The sequence below is a fragment of the Pyxicephalus adspersus genome, chromosome 1 (genome assembly GCF_032062135.1).
Source record: "Pyxicephalus adspersus chromosome 1, UCB_Pads_2.0, whole genome shotgun sequence".
Classification (NCBI taxonomy): domain Eukaryota; kingdom Metazoa; phylum Chordata; class Amphibia; order Anura; family Pyxicephalidae; genus Pyxicephalus; species Pyxicephalus adspersus.
In genome coordinates, this window is record NC_092858.1 from 110,326,671 (window position 1) to 110,347,092 (window position 20,422).

A 20,422-nucleotide genomic window follows, 5' to 3' on the forward strand; every position below is an offset into this window, starting at 1 on the left:
GGCACGCAGCCATGGAGGCAGACGGAGGAACCACACGGAGTCACCCACCGTACCACCCGATTCGGGTAAGCACAGGTATCGGTGGGTGGCTTATTTGCGGGGGGGGGCCTTATTTTACATTTTTCTCTAAAAAGGGGGGGCTGTCTTATTTGATGGCCCTGCCTTATCATCCGGGAAACACGGTATGCTCAGCCCCACAGGCTTGAGCAGAGGGGGGATATGTAACACAGGGTGAAAGAGAGCACCTGTGTTATTGGGAAAAGTCCAGGTTTTAGTACTGAGGTAGAATTAGCAGAGTTTTGATTGCTGGGAAAATGTCTGTCTTGGTGCTGGTTTCACTGGGGATCTGCAAGACACACAAAACATGCAAGGAGTATAATAGTCTGAAAGGTTACAAAAGGAACCTACTAAGCAACTGATTCACGTTGGCAAATGTTGATGATTCCACCTACAGAAAAACACTGAAAAGCAATTGTGTATATAGCAGAGTGGCAAAAAAAAAAAACTGCTTTTCCTTTAAAATATTGCTGACCATCTACAGTTTGCTAAGTTTGGGGGCTTCAAGAGTCCAAAGTCCTGCTAAAAACGTTTATAAAAGCCCCCATTGTTTTAAATGGAAGCTTCCATAAAAAGCTTTAAAATGCTTGAAAAAGCCTCTATTGAGTTCAATAGAAGCGTTTCCAGAGTTTTCATGCGTTTTCCCGCGTTTATCCAGCGTTGTATTTTTTTGACGTTGCAAGCAACGTATAAAATAATGCTCAAAAATGTGCCTGAAGGAAAAGTCCTGGTGTAGATTAGCCCATTGGAATCCATGGGGACTTCAAACATGGGCTTTAAAAGCCTCAAGTTAAACGCTGGGGAAACAGTCCGTGTAGACTAAGCCTTAGGTCAGTGGTGCCCAACCTTTTGTCATCTGGGGGTCACTGTTGACATTGGGATAAAACTCACGGACCACAATGCAAATAAACATTAAAGATGTATGTTTAAAACTAGAATAGTTTTAATTGAAAATGAAATTTAATTGAAAATATTCTAGTTACCATAACGTACATGCACCAAATAAATGAAAGAATCTCTGCAAAGGATACTTCCAGAGAAATGCAATTCATGTGACAGATAGCCAAGGGGTACATGTTCTTACTGCTACATCATCAGGTCCCTACGTCTTTCATGCGAAATTAGGGTTCACAGAAGGTAAGTGGCCAGCTATGCGTGACAGGGTAGCACAGTATGACAGGTGAAGTTTTTAATATCTTGTGATGGTGCCATAGTGATGACATTTTAGGGGGAGTTAGCTACAAGAGTCCTGCACTTGCAGTTACATTTCCTTTTTCTTACAGAGAAATTGGGGTTCATAGAGAGTAAGGGGTTAGCTATGTGTGACAGGGTAGCATATACAGGATATAATGGGTTTAACATTTTAATAGGGAAGGGGGACAAAAGGCATTTCCTACTGGCTCCCACATTTCCAGTTGCCAACATCCCTCTGTTCTAGAGAAATTGGGGTTCACAGGATGTAAGTGTCAAGCTATGTGTAACAGGCAGCTCGCCAGCTAGTCAGTACCTTGCACCACCACGTCTGCATATTTGACTGCAGTAAGCGTTACTGAGCGCCTCCCCTAGGCAGGGTTCCATGACATGAGGCAGGGGTAAACGCACCACAACCTTACCGCCAACCTGAACGCAGCCTTGACGTTTTTTTAACTTTAAGGGGAGCCACAGCACATAGCAGTACCCTAATGTTCATTGCCATGGGAGTGGCCCCCAGGGGGTCCCCAACATGCAATCTCAATTTGGGGAACCTGGTCTTGAAATAGCCCCACTTAATGTGAAAATATCCCTGATTGTTGTTAGGATTTTATGCTTGTGACCCCATATCTGGCAACTTGTTAGACATAGAGAGCCTAAATTTAGTTTAGTAGCAGCTCTTAGGGTCCCCAATGTACCCTGAAAGTTTCACATTTCTATGACAATCAGTGTAGGTGATATGATGATTTATACATGGAAATAATGACCACAGCATGGACACAGACACAGTTCCCATGCTGCTGCCATACAAGGTAGGATTATCTCACAGTACAAGGGGGGAGAGAAGCAGCTCCCTCTCCTGGCAGCACAATCTCATAGAAATACATAGGAGATGCGCCCCATTCCTGCAAAACAAAGAGCGGAGAGGAAATGAGGAGCGGGCCGGATCTGACAGCTCTGCGGGCCTGATGTGGCCTGCGGGCCGTAGGTTGGGCACCCTTGTTTTAGGTCATATTAAAATAGAAAATTTAAAGGTTGCAAAACGTTCAAACATGACAGAAAGTGGTATGGTTGTTGGTGCCAAGCAGGTTGGTGTGAATATTTTTAAACTGCTGCCTGCAGGGTTTTTAACACACAACCATTTCTAATGTTTATAGAGAATGGCCTGAAAAAGGTAAAACATATATTGAGTGGCAGTTGTCTATGTGACAAAGCCTTGTTGATGCTAGAGGAAAATGGACAGACTGGTTCAACTTGACAGAAAGGTAACAATAACTCAAATACCTACTCGTTAGCACAACTCGTAAGGACAACACACAGAACCTGTAATGCAAATGGCCTACAGCAGCAGGACACCATACCAGGTGCCAATCCTGTCATTTATGAACAGACACTTGACACTACAATCTGCATTAGCTCATCACAATTGTATAGGATTGAAAAAAAGTTACCTGGTTTGTTTCCTGTGATGACATTCGGATTGTAAGGTCAGAACTTGGCATCAAAACACAACAACACAAAATATGGATCTATCTGTCTTGAATGAAACGTGGTGGTGGTGTAATGGTGCAGGGGATATTTTCTTTGCACGCTTGGGCCCCTTAGTACCAATAGAGTATGGTTTAAATGCCATAGCCTACTACAGCCTAGCAGTGCACTCTTGTCCTGATGGCTGCTTCCAGCAAGATAATGCAAAAAGCCTAAATTATATCAGACTGGTTACTTGAACATTTAGCGAGTTCACTGTAATCAAATTATATCAACAGTCACCAAATTTCAATCCAAAGAAGCACTTTTGGGATATGGTTGACTGGGGGATTTGCATAATGTATGTGCAGTGGACAAATCTGCAGCAACTGCATGATACTTTATTAATAGAAGCACTTACATAAGTCGACTTCCATTTATAAAGTACGGTATATTGAAATTTGACTCAATATTCAACATAGTCTAATTATAATTGTTGTTATAATTGTTGTTCCTATCCTTCACTAATAAGCAGATAATCAGCAGATAACCAGGCAAAACATAAAGTAGTTTTGCCAAATATTTATTCTCATATGTGTTATCTTTAAGACAGTGGTTTGTACAGGAAACTGATCAGTTAATAAAGTGAATTTACACTCCTCTTGTAAAATGCCTATGCAAATCACACTTTACTGTAAAATTCCAAATGTACAAAGCGCAAATATACTTGGAAAAAGCATTAATGCCTTGACATGTTTCACACAAATGATGACCCACCTGTTGACTCGAAAGCATTAGTTGCTTTTTTTCTGGTGTATTTATGCTTTGTATAGTGCCAATCAGTGGGCTAATTAAAGCTTTCATTATGTAATATGTGTGATTTTCAACATTCTAATAAATGTAATTGGTCTTTTTTGACAAACAAAACCCTCTGTTTTCTTTTCATGCCTGGTTTACAATATTGATCAGGGGTTGGCAACATAAATAACAAAACATAAGTATTGGGTGAAGTAACTCTCACAAGCCTACATACACTGTATTTATGTTTTCTTCAAAAATAGGCACCATGCATAGCATCTTTGCTTTAGCATTCTATTTTTGTTTTAAATTTAAAAGTGTTATAAATGTGCCATTACCAGTTCTGTGAAAATAATAGGAATCTTCAAACATTGTGCATTTGATCTGTTTACAATTTGAACTATCTAGGTGCCCTGCATTTGAAGGTGTTCTAGGTCAGGAAACAGGACCTTAACTGTAAAGAAATGTGGTATGTTTCTGACCCATTAGTTCAGATAGTAAGTACATATCTGAACAATCGATGATTTCAACTATCTGAGGCGTCTTACAATAAAACAAAAACGTGATATGCAGGTACTCACTATTGACTAACAGTGCTCAAATAGGTGCACAAACAATACTACAGGTTTACAATTTTACCATTATAATTCATCTACAGTACATTAAAAATAAATGAAACAGGGCTTACATGCAGATTCAATGAAAAACGTGTAAATCCTGAAAATACACATACTCTGATGCTTAAGACAGCAGTTTTCATTTAATCAATATAAAGAACTGAATTAGATTTGTACATATAAATAACATTCTTACGCATCTGTGACATCACGCCTTGTGTAAACATGAATCACACCATCAACCATTTTCAATCCTAAATCCAAGTCAGGAGGCATAGTGCTTGGATCACATACTTCATATGGGTGTTGATCAGAGAAGGGAGGATGAACAGGTGCATCTGTAAAGGAAATGTGTGTATAAATTATCTATCAATAGCTCAAAGTAAAACAATTAAATAACTGCAACACATTACTTAATGATTTCAAGATCTTACTTACCTACAGCTACAGGAGTATCAGCTGCTTCTTCCTGGAATGGACTTTCCAAAATACCATTACTAAGCTGCTTGAGGTGTTGAGCAGTAGTCCTGCATAAACTTTGCAATGACAGATTCATGTATTTCTGTCGAATAAATAAAGCACGCACTACACTCTTAGCTGCATCCAATAAATCTGTAAAAGGCACCTAAAAAAAAGTGAATGTTACATGGCTCAAAATTCATAATAAACTAGTAGAATATGACTAGATGAAATATAATAGATCATTAAGCAAGTCATGATCCCCATCATACCTGGTATTCATAGTTTACAAAATGTGTTTTTTACAGGATATTACCCAGTGCAATTCAAGCTGAGAATTCCAACATTTTTACCTCTTTAAAGTCATATAACTCACTGGTTTTTTTTTTATCATCTAAGTGCTACAGCACTGGTGGCTGGTTGCACTAGGAAAGTAGAACCCTCCTTCTCCCTGAACAGTCCTGATAACTAGAACAGTGTAAAACATGTTGGGGATATAGAAGAGTGTGTGTGAATCCAAATCTCCTAGTGCTGTTTTTTTTGTACATGCTTTTTTAATCCCTGCCACTGCACTTAAAATATAAAAATGTAAAAAAAGACAACCATTACTGTATTTGCAGTCTGACCGTATTAAAATAACACTTTTAAATGGTTCATGCTTCAATCCCCCTACTGGCAGGTAATATGGGATTGCCCAGGGCACAGAATCCAAGCAGAATCCAAGCCCAGGGCACAGAATCCACCAAAGGGCAGACCCAGTGGAGGTAGGTTTCTGTGTAGAGATGGTCATGAAGAACTCCTCAGACAAGGCAGTGTCAGTACTCAGGCAGAAGATCAGGGCAGGAGGCAGACATGGTGGCGTCGGTAATCAAGCAGAAGGTCAGGGCAGGCGTCAAGAAAGGTGTCAGTGATTAGGCAGAAGGGCAAGACAGGGGGCAGACAAGGCACTAACAGTGATTAAGCGGAAAGTCAGGTCAAAGCATTCTAGGGAGAGTCCCAACACTAGGTAGCAGGTACAAAGTCACAGCACCAGCCATCATTTATGCTTAGACTAAAATAGCCCGTTCCCCTTTAAAAAGCTCCTCCTCCTTTGGCTGTGTTAGTGTGTGCATGACCACCCACAGGCATACAAGCCCAGGAAGTGTGGCTGCATGCTCTGACAGGCAATGAGAGAGAGTGCTGAGCCTGACAGCTCCGTGGGGCAGACAGGATGCCGAAGGAGGGTTCAGTAGGGAGTGCTAAGGGAACCAACAGGTAGTGTGACAGTTCAATTTGACTTTAACTGGTCAATAAGCAAAAAAAAAAATATTGCATACAAAGTTAGCTTACAATATATTTTGACCTGATTTTTCTTTCAAATGGTTAATTGACAATCACCACTAATTATGTATTTTTTGGTCATGTGTTTTTTTATATTGCCTAGATTTGCGAGTTTCCCTTATATAATAGATATACTTAAGCACAAAAGTATAACTATATGTTTGTTTGCCCCAATATAATTGTACAGTAGCATATATAATAAAAATAATATATATATGTATTATATGAAAATTTCTTGGTATTGGACTCAATACACCTATTTTGTATTGAATCCAATACAAAATTATTTGAATTTCCCGCCGATTGGTCCACCTGCACCAACGTCACAGGGTAACCCCAGAGATAGTCTCTGTATTGCGCGGCTGAAGACTGAAGAACACAGACATGTCCCCAGGACCTGCGGGGACCAGCAGGACGACAGGGGATGACAACGGAGCAAGGTAAGTGGTTTTTTTTTAGGGATTACTGCTATTTGTGACTCAGGATTACCGCTATTTGCAGGTATAATCCCCCCCGAGTCACACTCGGGATTACCGCTAGGTGGGTTAAAGGATAAGGAAAGACACTGTTTTTAATTCCTCCTCCCTAATCTCTTCCCTGTTGGTGTTCAACAATGGTTAGTCCTTGGACCAGTTCACTTTACCCCTTACAACTCCTCACTCAGTAGTCTCATTCTCCTTTGGTTTACAGAATCATCTGTATGCAGATTATACTTAAATGTATACGTTCAACCCTAATTTGTCTCCTTCAGTCCTGGATATGGTTTTATGCTCATCTCATCTTGTTAGATGGCTGACAGGTTTCTGAAACTCAACTTTCAAAAAACAGAATTTATCACCCCCCCCCCCTTCCAAATCTTCCTCTGACACACTCCTAGCTGTTAATAACACTGTTAATCTGCCATCTCTCAACTCTGTGGGACCCAACACATTTATTGAATAGGGCTTAAATGCAGTCTATGGTGTAGAGTAAAATAGTGGTGTCAAGAATCCACCTATACTCATGCTTAGTATAAACTTGTCAAGTTAGTAAACAGTATCCAATCTCCTCTATAAATAAGAGCTCATCCTCCGCTTATAATGGGAGTCTAACTGTCATCGAGCTTTCATATGTGGGGGACTTGATTGTTCACTGTAGTTTTGACATTTAAAAGTAAAATGTTAATGGTTTGGTGAGGTTTATTCTTGACTTGGGATTAGTTCTACTAAGTAGTGTACTTAGTGCAGGGTGGTGGATTAGGATACCCTGTGTTTGATGGGGCACAGATTCTTCTATACCCAAATGTCTCTAACCACATATTAATGTGCTGTCTGTTTTGTCCACTTCTGGATCTCATCTGCTCAAAAAAAGCTTTAAAATGCTGGGGTTACCCATTCCACCTTCTAGTTACCTAAGGGGATTTTGTTTTTGCTCTACATTTACAGCAACATTTGCCTACATTTTACCTTCCTTGGTGTTGATCTTATACCGATACCTGACTAGCTACAGTTTTCAAAGGCTACTCATGGACTGTCTTTTTAGCCTTCATGTACTATTTGGAGAAGCCAAACCAGATATCCCTCGACAGGAAGACTATATCCTACTTTGAATTCTACCGCTCTGGAATCATGAGATTTGCTCTAAGAATTGTAATGGACAGGGCTGGCTATTTGTTTTGGAATTCCTGTTAATCCTTGCACATATGCATTGTTATATAGGATCATCTCAAGCGATTCGTCTTGGTGTATGTACCTCTGATTAGGAGACCATTACCTGCAAGATCAGGCTGAATAGCCTACTTTTTTTCCTGTAATGATACGTATGAATACATCATGAACACCTTTCCTAAATCTTTTGCAAGTACTCTGTTTTACCTAAGTATCCTTAAAAGGCTATCTTTTTTGTTATTTCATGCTGAATACTTCAGTAATTAGATTGACTATGCAATGGCCTACTCTAGCTCCTTTGCCTTAGATATCACTTCCTCCACTTAGGACACCCTACCCTTAATATTAAGGATAGAGCTTTGAAGCTGTTTTAGCTTTCCCATACTGGTAATAATTTAGTTCACACTCTGAGGACTTGCCTACTGGTGGTTCTTTTGCTCTATCCCTTCTCTTATACCTTTTCTATTCTTTACTTCCCACCTAATAGCTCCTTTCCCCGGTTCTCTTCCCCTTCCCTCTTTTTCCTCTTTGATGTTCCACATCATCCTGTTCCATATTATGTCTGTGAAACTAGTATCTATTAAGGGAAACAGTCAAAGCTCCCCAACCAACTGCTCTATATTATTCATCACTCTTCACTGTCTTCAAAGCCAAGTAGCCTTTATCCAGGAAACCTATTTTTTGTATGATAAAATTCCACAAATAAGGAATAGATGCTACCAGCTTGCTTACCACAGTTCCTCTTCTAATTCCAAGTCCAGAGAAGTTGCTATTATTCTGGACCTACCATGGACATTGCTCTCTCTGCGCACTGACCTTAGGAGTGGATATTCAATTCTGCAAGGTAGGATCCAATCTCAAGTTTTTTTGGGAAATTTTTATTTCGCAAGCACTGAGCATTTTTCCGTTTGAGCCCACTGCTCAACATCCCACTGGGGAATCTTTAACTTTACTCCTAACACATCTCAAGATACCTCTAAATGAATTTCTCAAATGCCTCAATCCAAACTTACAAAACCATATTACACACGCACACGGAGAGTGTGTGAGGCGGTCATTATGGACCGATAAACAAATGTTCGATAAACAAAATTAACAAATACCAAAGCGTGTCTATCATCATTAACAACTGTTCAACAGTGTAAGAAAAAAATTATTAGAGACTGAGTCCAAGTACTGATGACACTGTTATTATATATATAACATGTTTGTCCATTCCATGTGATGACCGCTTTACAACTGAATAAACATACAGAGCCCATGAAGTATCTCAACCATTACATAGAGTGCACTCACTATATTTTGTTAATAAACAAACTGCCAAATAACAGAGAATAATTCCCACAAAATCCTACCAAGCTACTGCACATCTAAATGACCCAGAATTCCCTTCAACTTTTCTGTGTCATACCATGTGGTATGCTTAAATAGTGACATCAAATCCACCAATTGTACCCTTGTTAACTCTATAGGTAGAAATCTGACCCAGGTCCCAAAGAATTTTTAGGTATTTCCCTCTTTGTTTTTTAAGGTATTCAATTTATCAATGGCTAAGAGTTTGATAAGAATCTCTTTTGTTTCCAACATTATCGGGGGACTCAGGTAAATCCATTTCTTTGGAATACCTTTTTTAGCCACCAAAAGACACAAAATCTCCAATGATCCCCCTCCAAAATTTTTGAATCTCCAGACATAACCGTATCAGATGAAACATTGTAGGATGTGGTTTCATACAACTGGGACATTCTGTAAGCCTAAATGGCCATTGTGTATTAGAAGGAATATTGAAACCCATGTAGTCTTTGTGTATAAATTTAAATTGTATTTCCCTCCAACATTTACTAGTTACCGCTTTTAGTGTCCTTTGCCAGCCATTTTTTTTATATGCCAACGTTGCATCTAGTTCAACAAGATCTGCCCATTAAGATAATAAAGGTATTTCATAAGTGATTAGTGATTTTAAAATCCCATGGATTCAAGAAAGAGACTTACGGTGTTCTCCTTCTCCCAATAACTTTTCTATTTCCTACTGCGGATAGAATGTTTGACATGGAGCCAGGGCTGTGCAAATGAAATTCCTTATTTGCATATATTGCAAAAAAATTGTAATCGATACCCGTGGGAATATTGGAGATGATCTGATTAGCATTCTCTAGTTGCTAGTTCTAGCATTGCGTAGAACTAAGTTTAGTTTTAAGTGTGATGGCAAATTCCGAAAAGGTCCATAAAACAGACCCCTCCCCTCCTTCTGCGCATTGTCTGTTCATCCTTTCTCTTTTTTGTTTTTTTTTGTTTTTGTTTTTGTGTTCCGCCCCTTGCTTGATTGGTCCTGGCTCCTGGTTCATTTGGTCTCTGACGCTGCATGCAAAATATGCCTGCTGCATCATCAGACCCACTCCCGGAAGCCGGCAATCGGCTCCCCGATCTGGGCATCACTTCCCGTGGTGCCCTACACACTTGGGACATCGATTAGCGGGTCCCATGACACCCTGGCATTAGGAATTTATTTAGGGGGGGCGGTGAGTCCTTACCTCCCTGTGGGACCTTGTTAGTCCCAACTGCTGCAACTGAGGAACAGACTCTCATTTTGGACCTTTGTTTCACCTAATGTAAGTACTTTTTTTATCTGATTGCATTTTATGGAGGCAATTTTGCTTTAGGAGGTCTATTTGTTTTGTACATTATTGGGTTAGACATATCTCTGTACACACTTTTCTTTGGTCTGTGACATATGTGGGGGATTGCCCCCGATGTATATGCTGATCTATATTCTATGCAGATCATTTCATACAAGGTGTGCACTTATGTATATATATACTGGTTTTAATATTTCTGAACCTTCTATATATCTATGTGCACTTTTACATATATGTGTGTACATGTACACTGTACCTACATTGGTCCTAATGCTGTTACCTGAACTTTTACAGCTGCTGATTATTACTCAGTACCCAATGAGATTATACCTGACACAGAAAAACAAAATATTTTTTAGTGGATCCATTGGTTCCGATATGAGCGTCTCCCTCTCTCTTGCTGCTGGAGGGGGTCCTCCTGTTCCCCATGACTGCATCCCATGCAAGGCTTAGTCACACTTGATACGATATACTGTGGTTTTACACCCTTGGTATGTACTTATGGGTTATATATTGTATTGCTTGTAAATGTGAAAATTGAGGTTATAAGAGTATTAATTATTCTACCTGTTTATATTATAGGGCATTCTATCTATTGAGGTCTTTTATAATCCCTGATGAAGTAGATTAATTCTGCGAAAAGCGTTAAAGGCAGATCAGTACATGTCACAAAATGGGCTCAAATGTAAAATCGTTTACCTACCTTTCTAAAGACCGCTCAAGGACCAAGGGTGTACCAAGCGTTTCTCCAATTGTCTAACCATATAATAACAGGTGTGTCCCATCTAGTCCCTAACATACCTGCATAGACTAGCCAAATTATAAGGTCTTATGTTCGGGAGATTTGCTACTATATGTTGTTTACTTAACTGTAGTTTCTGCATGAGGATTCTAGTTTTCCCGTTATGCGAGATAAATTTAGCAAACCCTTTTTCCAATCTTTACATATCAATATGTCTAAATAATAAAAGTAGCGTTTGCATGGGGTACAATAAACTAGGGAAACTTATCATTTTCACAAGTTGACATCTTCCTAACAAAGATAACGGTATCTCTTTCTATTTATCCAGCTCCCCAAGAATCTTCTGAAAAAGAGGACTATAATTTGTTAATATACCTTAGTAGTATCTTTAGTAATGCGAATTCCTAAGTGATAAAATCTTTTTGTACTGGTATTCTGCAATCTGATGCCCATACCAAGTCTATTGTACGGATATCCTGGCTCTATAGATATATTAAATATCAGGGGCAAAAGGGGGCATCCTTGTCATGTCCCCTTAAACAACTGGAATGCTTGAGATGGCAGGCCCGCAGTCAATAAGGGAATCATAAATGATGTGTATAAACTGTAAAAAGCTAATACCCATAGGATACATTACTCTCCATAGCTACTCCCAACTCACATTATCAAATGCCTTTTCCGTGTCCAAGGCTAATAGTGCCAAGGAAGGCAGAGAAAATCTGTCTAACCTGGCCTTTTCCATTACCAAAGAATTTTGCGTACATTGGCTGTAGCAGATCGCCCCATCACAAATCCTGCCTGAGGTGGAGATATTAAATTAGGCAAAGTTGGAGCTAGTCTATTAGCCATAATCTTAGACAACAACTTAATCTCTTGGTTTAATAGCAAGATAGGCCTATAAGAACTGGGATCCAAAGGATCTTGGCCTTTTTTGGGTTGAATTCTGATATAGGCCTCTTTCCCTGTTGGGGGATATTCTTCATGTTCTAAGATAAAATCAAATAGATCTGTTAACGCTTCTTGGCAGTATTCCGGAGTGTGGTCCGAGGTGAAATTTCTTTACAGGAAATGGTAACCCTGAGCCACACTCAGGGTGGAATTGAGGACTTACCTGGTCCTCACGAGCTTGCGGCCTCCTCCAGCGATGCCGGCCTGGCATCTGTTCATTTGGTGATGCCCAAGCCGAAATCGGCTCTGGTCTCGCATCCCGGCATGTAAACGTTGGAGACATGAGGCCAGGGGATGCTGATGCCGACCGGGTCATGCAGTGTTGTATGTGCCGGCAGCGTGTATGCGTCAGGCGTCGGAAACGGTGGGAATTTTAAAATTAGAAGTATTTTTAAATGGTAAATGTACCGATTTGATATTTAAAAATACAAAATAGTCATACCACCAGGAAGGGTAATGGTATTACCAGCTCCGGAGCTAAACCTTTATAGAAATCCGTATTAAAGCCATCAGGTCCAAGAGCCTTGGCATGTGGAAGATTACTTATCAGTCCCAAAACTTCCTCCACCGTATTGGGTTTGTTTAGGCTTTCGCAATCTGTGTCATTGAGAGAGGGTAGTTTCACCCCTGCTAGAAAATCAGTTTTCCCCTGCACAACAACTTGATGTTCATAAGACGTACTATATTATTTTAAAAAAATCTTGTTAATACCTCTTGGGAATTTCACTGTGTGGCCTTTGTCATCACGCAAAGCCAGTAATATGATTCATTTGGCGTCTTACTCTGGCTAAGTTTGCCAATTATCTACCTGCCTTGTTACCAAATTAAAAAAAATCTGCTTCTCACCATCCCCTAATATGTACATCATATAATGTAAACCATTAGTCACACTCCTGTTTAGATGTTACCCATTCTCTCCTTGATTCCTCTGATAAACAATTTTTAAAATGTAGATAAGCTGTTCTGACTTTTTGACACGCCTCTTGATATCTAAGGAGTACTTCTTTCTTTCTAGAAGTAGCATACGCCATGATCTCCCAGCCAAGAATCCTCCCAACCAAACCTTGTCATCCTCTGCACTTGAATTGTAGATTTTAATGTTTGCCAGCGTACTTTCGAGGACGCCACGTGCCTGTCCTCATCGGACATGAAACTTGAATTGAGTACTCCATGGGCTTGAGAAACGAAAAAAGTAATAAAAAACTTGAAGAAAAATAAACAAAGTGATTTTCATAACAAGTTGCGCACTTCCATTTTTCCTGATGGGATTCAAGAGATAATGTTGTGACTGAAATTCAGAGGAATCTGTCAGATAAGAAAGCATAAACAGTGTTCCTTTTTCTGCGCAGTGTGTGTAAGTCCCGTATCAGAGTCCAGCTGTAGGAGGGATCAAACCCCGACATGTATACAAAACTATAAAATGAACAGACAGTTGAGAATTAGGTGTAAACAATAATTCCCCCCCCCCCCCCATAGCCTTGAGGAAATTCGGCTCTCTTGCAGAGCTTAACATAGTTACATAGTAGGTTAGGTTGAAAAAAGACATAGGTCCATCAAGTTCAACCACTAGGGAAATTATCATATCCCAGATATAAAACCCCATAAGACATAGTTGGTTCAGAGCAAGGCAAAAAAAACCCTGGTACAATTTGCTTCAACAGGGGGAAAAAAAGGCATGTTTCCTGGATCAACGGTCACTGTTATTTTTACTTTAAAACCTTAATACCCAGTTATAATCTATGCTTCTAGAAAAACATCCAGCTTTTTCTTAAAGCAGTCTATAGTAAGTGCTGAAACTACTTCCTGAGGGAGCCGATTCCACATTTTCACAGACCTTACAAGAAGAATCCCTTCCTTATCCAGAGCTTAAACTTCTTTTCCTCCAGACGCAAAGAGTGCCCTCTTGTTCTTTGTAATGATCTCAAAGTGAATAATGGGGAAGAGAGTTCTCTATATACACAGTTTATATATTTAAACAGGATGATCATATCCCCCCTTAAACGTCTCTTCTCAAAGAAGAATAGATTCAGTTCAGCTAATCTCTCCTCATAGCTCAGCTCCTCCATTTTTTTTTAATTAATGTAGTTGCTCTTCTCTGCACTCTCTCCAATTCGACAATGTTTTTTTTTTTTTTGTGAACTGGTGCCCAAAACTGGACTGGATTTTCCAGATGTGGTCTGACCAATGCTTTGTACAGGGGCAGGATAATGTCTCCATCTCTGCAGTCTATTCCTCTTTTAATACAAGAAAGTACTAGCTTTAGATATTGAAGCTTCGCATTGCATGCTGTTATTAAGTCTATGATCTACCAGAACCCCCAGATCCTTTTCCATTTCTGACCTCTCCAAATGTATTGCCCCCAGACAGTATGAAGCATGCATGTTGTTAGCTCCCAAGTGCAAAATTTTACATTTATCTATACTAAATGTAATTTGCCACTTAGCTGCCCAATCAAACAGTACATCCAGGTCTGCTTGTAGATTATAGACATCCTGTATGGACTTAATTCCATTACATAGTTTGGTGTCATCTGCAAACACAGAAATAGTACTTTTAATCCCAAACTCTACATCATTTATAAAGATGTTAAACAGTAAAGGTCCCAACACTGAACCCTGGGATACACCACTAATAACCTTAGAGCATTCAGAGTATAAATCATTAATTACAACTCTTTCGATGCGATATTTAAGACAGTTCTCTATCTATTTACAGATTGACTTTTCTAAACCTATCGACCCTAACTTTAATATTAACCATCTGTTGGTACAGTGTCAAATGCTTTAGCAAAGTCCAAGTACACTATATCAACTGCTATTCCACTGTCTACCTGTTTACTTACTTCCCCATAAAAAGAGAGTAAATTTGTTTGACAACTTCTGGCTTTTTTGAAGCCAAGCCGACTATTACTTTTAATATTATTTTCTAGCAGAAACTCCTCTATGTGGCTCTTTATCAAATTCTCCAAGACCTTCCAACTATGGATGTTAAACTAACGGGTCTATAGTTACCTGGTAATGACTTTGCTCCCTTTTTGAAGATAGGAACCACATTGGCCTTACGCCAATCCATCGGTACCTTGCCAGTGACTAAAGAGTCTAAACGCTTAATCAGACAAAGGTAGACCGTTTTTTGAAGGTGATGATGGGTCATGGCTTTTACTCCTCGGTTACTAGGGGAAGGTTACTCTTCTAGCCCTTCACCTATACCCATGATTAGTTTTTTTGCTCCCTTGACAGATGTAAATGAAGCTTGTGTTCCATCAGGTAGAACTACTCCCAAAGTGGCAGGATATGCCAAAGTGAATTTGATCCTTTTATCAATTAAGAGTTAGCATACAGGATAGAATTACTTGTGGATCTTGGGTAATTCTGCAGAGTAGTCAGTGAATACTAACAGCTTGTGTCCTGCTGCTACCAAGGCCCTCTGAGTTCTGTAGGCCTTTAAAATTCTTTGTCGGTCTTGGTAATCATAGTAACGAGCAATATTTGGTCTGTCCTTAATATTTTCTTTGCTTAGGGTACCCAGTCTGTGGACTCTTTCCACTCTGCATTGAGGAGTAAGTCCTAAAAACTGCGGTAAAACAATAGCACATACGTTTTTCAGCTCTTTTGCATTCACCAACTTTGGTAAACCAAAAAATAGCAGATTGTTCCTCCTGGAACGATTCTCAAGGTTGTCCACTTTTTCTGCCAGCTTGGCTAATTGTTTTTGCGACCCTTTAAAGGAAATTTCCCGGGTTAGCATTGTTGTTTCTAATGTTTCAATGCTCCGTTCCACTTCCTGGATACGGTGAGCTTGAGATGTTAGTTTCTCATTAATATACAACAAAGGTTTAACAATATTTTACTAATAATTTAGGCTCTACGACCAATCCTCGCAGCATTTGGAAAGCCCATACATATATCATTAGAGGTTTACTTATTCAACAAGGCCATAATTTAAGGAAGGGCAAACAACAAATGATGAATGATTTACTTACTAACTTGCATAATTCAGAACTACATCACAAGAGATGGGGCATACCAGACCTTAAATCACAAATTTTTGTGATTCGTTAAAAAATGTATGCCCTTAAAAAAGGAGTCTCAAGGTATACCTTTTATGCTCCTCTTGATAGATGAGAAGGCTGAGAAGGCCTTTGATAATGCATTGGAATTTTTTAAAAGGTTAAAAGTGAACTTGATATTATCCCAACCATTTTCTATATCTAATGGAACCTGATAGAGATGTCTGTCATTTTTTTATCCTTAGCCTAGAACCTTTTCTATTCCAAATTTGCATTATTCAGATAAACATTGCATGTGGGTCGGGGACACAATGTATCAGCCCATGCTGATTACCTTCTTTTTGATATAACTTTACCTACTTTAACTACTTCCCCGCCTTTTGGCAGAACTTAAGCATAATACTTCATTGTCAAATCATAAGATTAATCTACATAAATCAGAATATTTCTCTACCCACTCAAAACAAATATTGAGGGCAAGCTATCTCTTTTACATAGGCCCCAATTAACCATCCTAGCAGTAATCCCGAGTGTGACTATGGGGTTGATTTTACCTGCAAATAGTGGTAATCCCCAGACATACTCGGGGTAGCTTTAACCTGAAAAAAAACCCAATTACCTTGCTCTGTTGTCCTCCCCTGTCGTCCTCGCAGGTCTTGGGGACACATCCATCTTCTTCGATCTCCAGCCGGTAAATGCAGAGACTATCTCCGTGTTTCCCGGTGACGTCGGTGCTGGCGGGCGGATCGGCGGAAAAATCAATAAATTTTGTATTGGATCCAATTTAAAATATCTGTATAGAGCCCAATACAAATAATTTTTCATATCATAATATATATATATATATATATATATAAATTATATATATATATACATTTTATATGTAACTACACTTACATATTACCTATTTTTTTATCAGATTTTTGTGTTTTTTATTCAATGTTTGTTATTAAATATTTTAAATATTGGACATATTGCGATTTATGCCTAAGAGTTATAGCGTACAACGTAAAATAAATTTCCATGCAAAAAAAAGTAACGAATTAGAATGCTAGGGAGGTTAATATCTTGGTATGTGCATGTCCGCCAATTTATCAAAACTTAGTTGACCTAAATTTCATCTCTTTTTAAATAGCATTCACAAGGATTTAAGACAATGGAAGCAATCTACGTTTTCATGGTTTGGTCATTGCAATGTCTTGAAAATGAGAGTCATGTTGCAGTTGTTTTACCTCCAAACCTTACCAGTTAAACTGCCTCCTAATCTAGGAAAAGTGGGAAGGAAGATTGAACCAAATAATTCTAGTGCCAAGCCTTTTGTTATATATAAGACTAATTAGTCTGAGGCATTTTGCTGCCTTTAAATTTCTGGAGGAAATTCTTTCTCAGGAAGCCATAAGAGCCAAAATGTGTCACACACGGAGAGACAGGACCACTAGGGGGTGTATGGAGGTAGTCTAAGCCCTGAGAAGGGCCAAGGTGCAGAGTCTAAGGGGTAACCAGGTTTTCTCAAGAGCCTCTGATGGTGGGAATGTTGCGCTGCTGGTTACGGCCAGGTTGCAGTCCCTGGGCACACTAAGGTGGGCAAGCACGGTACCAAATAATCAGGCAGGAGGATAGTCAGGAAAGCTGGGGTCAAGACAGGCAGCAGGCAAGAGAGGTGAGGTCACACGCCAGGGGTCAATAGCCAGGGATCCAGGAGACAGACAGCAATGACACAGGGGCCACTGCAGGCACAGGGAACACTGGAGACACTGGAAACAGCAGGAGGCACAGGAGAAGCAGGGATATCCACAGGCAGACAGGAACACAGGAACAGCACAGGGACGTTAACTGGGAACCAACAGACTGGACAACGAGGGACTAACACAGGAGCTGGACACAGAAAACACTGGATTAACCAGCAGGTGTACAGGAACTAGTTCACAGAACTAGGGAGCTCGACACTAGTAAGTTGTTGCACAAACACATAATACAGTCTGTGAGCTAGCTAAATATCCAGGGCTGATCATGAGGCTATTTTCTGATTGGCCAGCGGATTGGACGGCATTGATAAAGCCTGGAAACAGAGGCACGCCCAGCAACAGAACTGAAAGCATGCGCAGGAGAGTGATGCTTGTCCTTTAGTGAGGAACAGTTAGGTGTGACAAAATGCATCGAGAACAAGACTTTCTCGATTTGATCTGTGCTTTGGAGCTCATTTGATTTTTGATACATATCGTTACTTATTTGGTTTATGATAATAATGCATATTAAGTAACCAATCAAGTGATTGTGTATGACAAATTCTTTATTTTATTTTGTATGAATAGTAGCCTTCTTTTCTATGCTCCTTTCCTCTTCCTATCCCCCATGGTTTCTACCTTCTTAATTACTCCATATATTCTGCTCAAAACTTTTAAAACTCATACAACACACAAATTCTCCTCTTATAAATATAAATGTTCTGCTCCTCCCTAATACCAGATGAGGCATTGCCTTCCCTCTTTGCATTGCCTTCCCTCTTTTTTATTACCCACTATATCCACTTTTATATTACAGAGCAGTACATTCATCTCATCTGACATAGAAATTTCTGGGGCCCACCGACCCCTTTTGCTTCTGCAGTCAAGACATTTAATAGTGTGTCATTGGCGGCTTCTTGTCATCCATTGATTGAAACTACACTCCATGTTGGGAACAAGTATTTGACAGACCAATCTATCTCTAGGTTCCCATCACCCATGTCTCCAATTTTGGGACACCCCAATTTCCTGTCAGGATTTTTAGACTTGTTTACGCAGTTGGATTGCCCAGGGAGTGTTTACTGCTATGCATGTATAAGCAATAACACTAGATAAAAAAAAAGACTAGATAAATGGAGAATTCAATTTATGTATCTGCTTTGTTCTCTTCATTCACCACAAAATTTTTAGACCACTTACTCCATTAGAATCCTTATGCACATCAAGTGACCTTTTGAGAGGTAAGCAGAGTATGTAGAACATTTTCTCTTGCAAGTTTAGTTAAAATATTTCAACAATCCTGTGAACATATAGACATGCTATAAAACTATTTTTAATTATACATCTATCTGAGAAAAGCAACAATTTTCCAATTCTAATTCTGAAAAGAAAAATGTACTTACTCCACATTTCTCATCACCTGAAATGGACACTCTCTGATATTCCCGTTCAATAACCTCCTTAGGGAAACAGTCAACTAAATCTTCATGTTCTTCTTTAAATAATCTAAAAGAGCAAAACAGAAGAAAAAATACACTAAAGGGAGTAAAAGATAGAAGTAAGTAAAGAAAAGTATTGAATAAATAAAAAGTGTCACAGACACAGTGGGTATAACGGACAAAAAAAAATTCTGGATTAACTCATACATGTTGGAAGATTATTTTTTGCTTTCAATCGCTGCTACTATAGAAATTTAATTAGAATTGTAACCAAACCACAAAGGAAAATTGGTCTATTTAGGCATACACATAAAATATTGGTAAAAAAATCAATTGTTATTATTCAAAAGTAGCTAAATCAGCAAATAATCAGCTAAAAAGCATTCAAGAAATGGAATACCACACAAAAACTTTCAAGGCTTTCCATTATTCTAGTTTAAAGATAAAGTATATGTCAATCACAATTTGTTTTTAGCTGATCTTAGGACAAGCTTATTGGTGTTCCACACTGCTGTAATTAATACCCAAACTCCAACACTATAAACACCACCAACAATTTTATGTGTACACCTTAAAAGTCCAGTGTTCCCTTGTGGTTTTGGATTCATACATAAGCTTATGCTTGTTTTTAGGTACAGTTTTGGTGCATATAATGAGAGGTTAATGTTTTCCAATTCCTAATAAAAAGGAAAATTGTTATCATACTTCCCCATAGTTTAAATTTCCTGTAAATTCCTCCTGCCAGCACACGGCTGGGTTTGTTACCCCTCTCAATCTTCTATAGGACCACCTTCCCACAGCTAAAAAAGTAACCCTCCTCTCTCCTGCAGGTGTTCTTTAACAAGCTGGTGACAGGACAAGGCAGGGAAATGTGCTTGTTATTAAATATTTTAAATATTGGACATATTGCGATTTATGCCTAAGAATTATAGCGTACAATGTAAAATAAATTTCCATGCAAAAAAAAGTAACGCTTTTTGCATGGAAATTTGGAGTTTAAAGGAAAGGAAAATTACGGGTAAGTATGACAACAATTTTCCTGTCACTCCTTCTGCCAGCACACAGCTGGGACGTAACAATACATAGCAAAACCATTAATGAAAGGAGGAAAACAAACAATGCCACAGAAACTCTAACCTATAAAACTTAATTAATGTTTGGGGACTTCCAACGGGTTGTTTACAAATCACTTTAGTAGAAACCTCTGCAAATGAAACCTATAAGCTTGCCCCTTTCCTAGCCGAATATCTCTTGACTTCCTGCAACAGAACCAAGCCTTCATGATGTAAGCAAATGTGAATGTATATAAGATTTATATAGCCACAAGTATAGTGAGAATTAACTCAAACTATATTATTCTGTTTTAAAA

General features: G+C 39.1%; 1 protein-coding gene across 2 annotated transcripts in view; it reads right to left on the reverse strand.

Annotated features, from left to right (window-relative positions):
* Window positions 1–20,422, reverse strand: part of AMPD2 (adenosine monophosphate deaminase 2) — a 199,696-nt gene that overhangs the window by 151,249 nt on the left and 28,025 nt on the right. For both annotated transcript variants that reach the window (XM_072423562.1, XM_072423552.1), the window contains 3 exons: window positions 19,018–19,120; window positions 4,569–4,755; window positions 4,327–4,468 (listed from right to left, as the gene is read on the reverse strand). In XM_072423562.1, coding sequence (XP_072279663.1) covers window positions 4,327–4,468; window positions 4,569–4,755; window positions 19,018–19,120 — 432 coding nt within the window. The remainder of the gene's footprint in view (window positions 1–4,326; window positions 4,469–4,568; window positions 4,756–19,017; window positions 19,121–20,422) is intronic.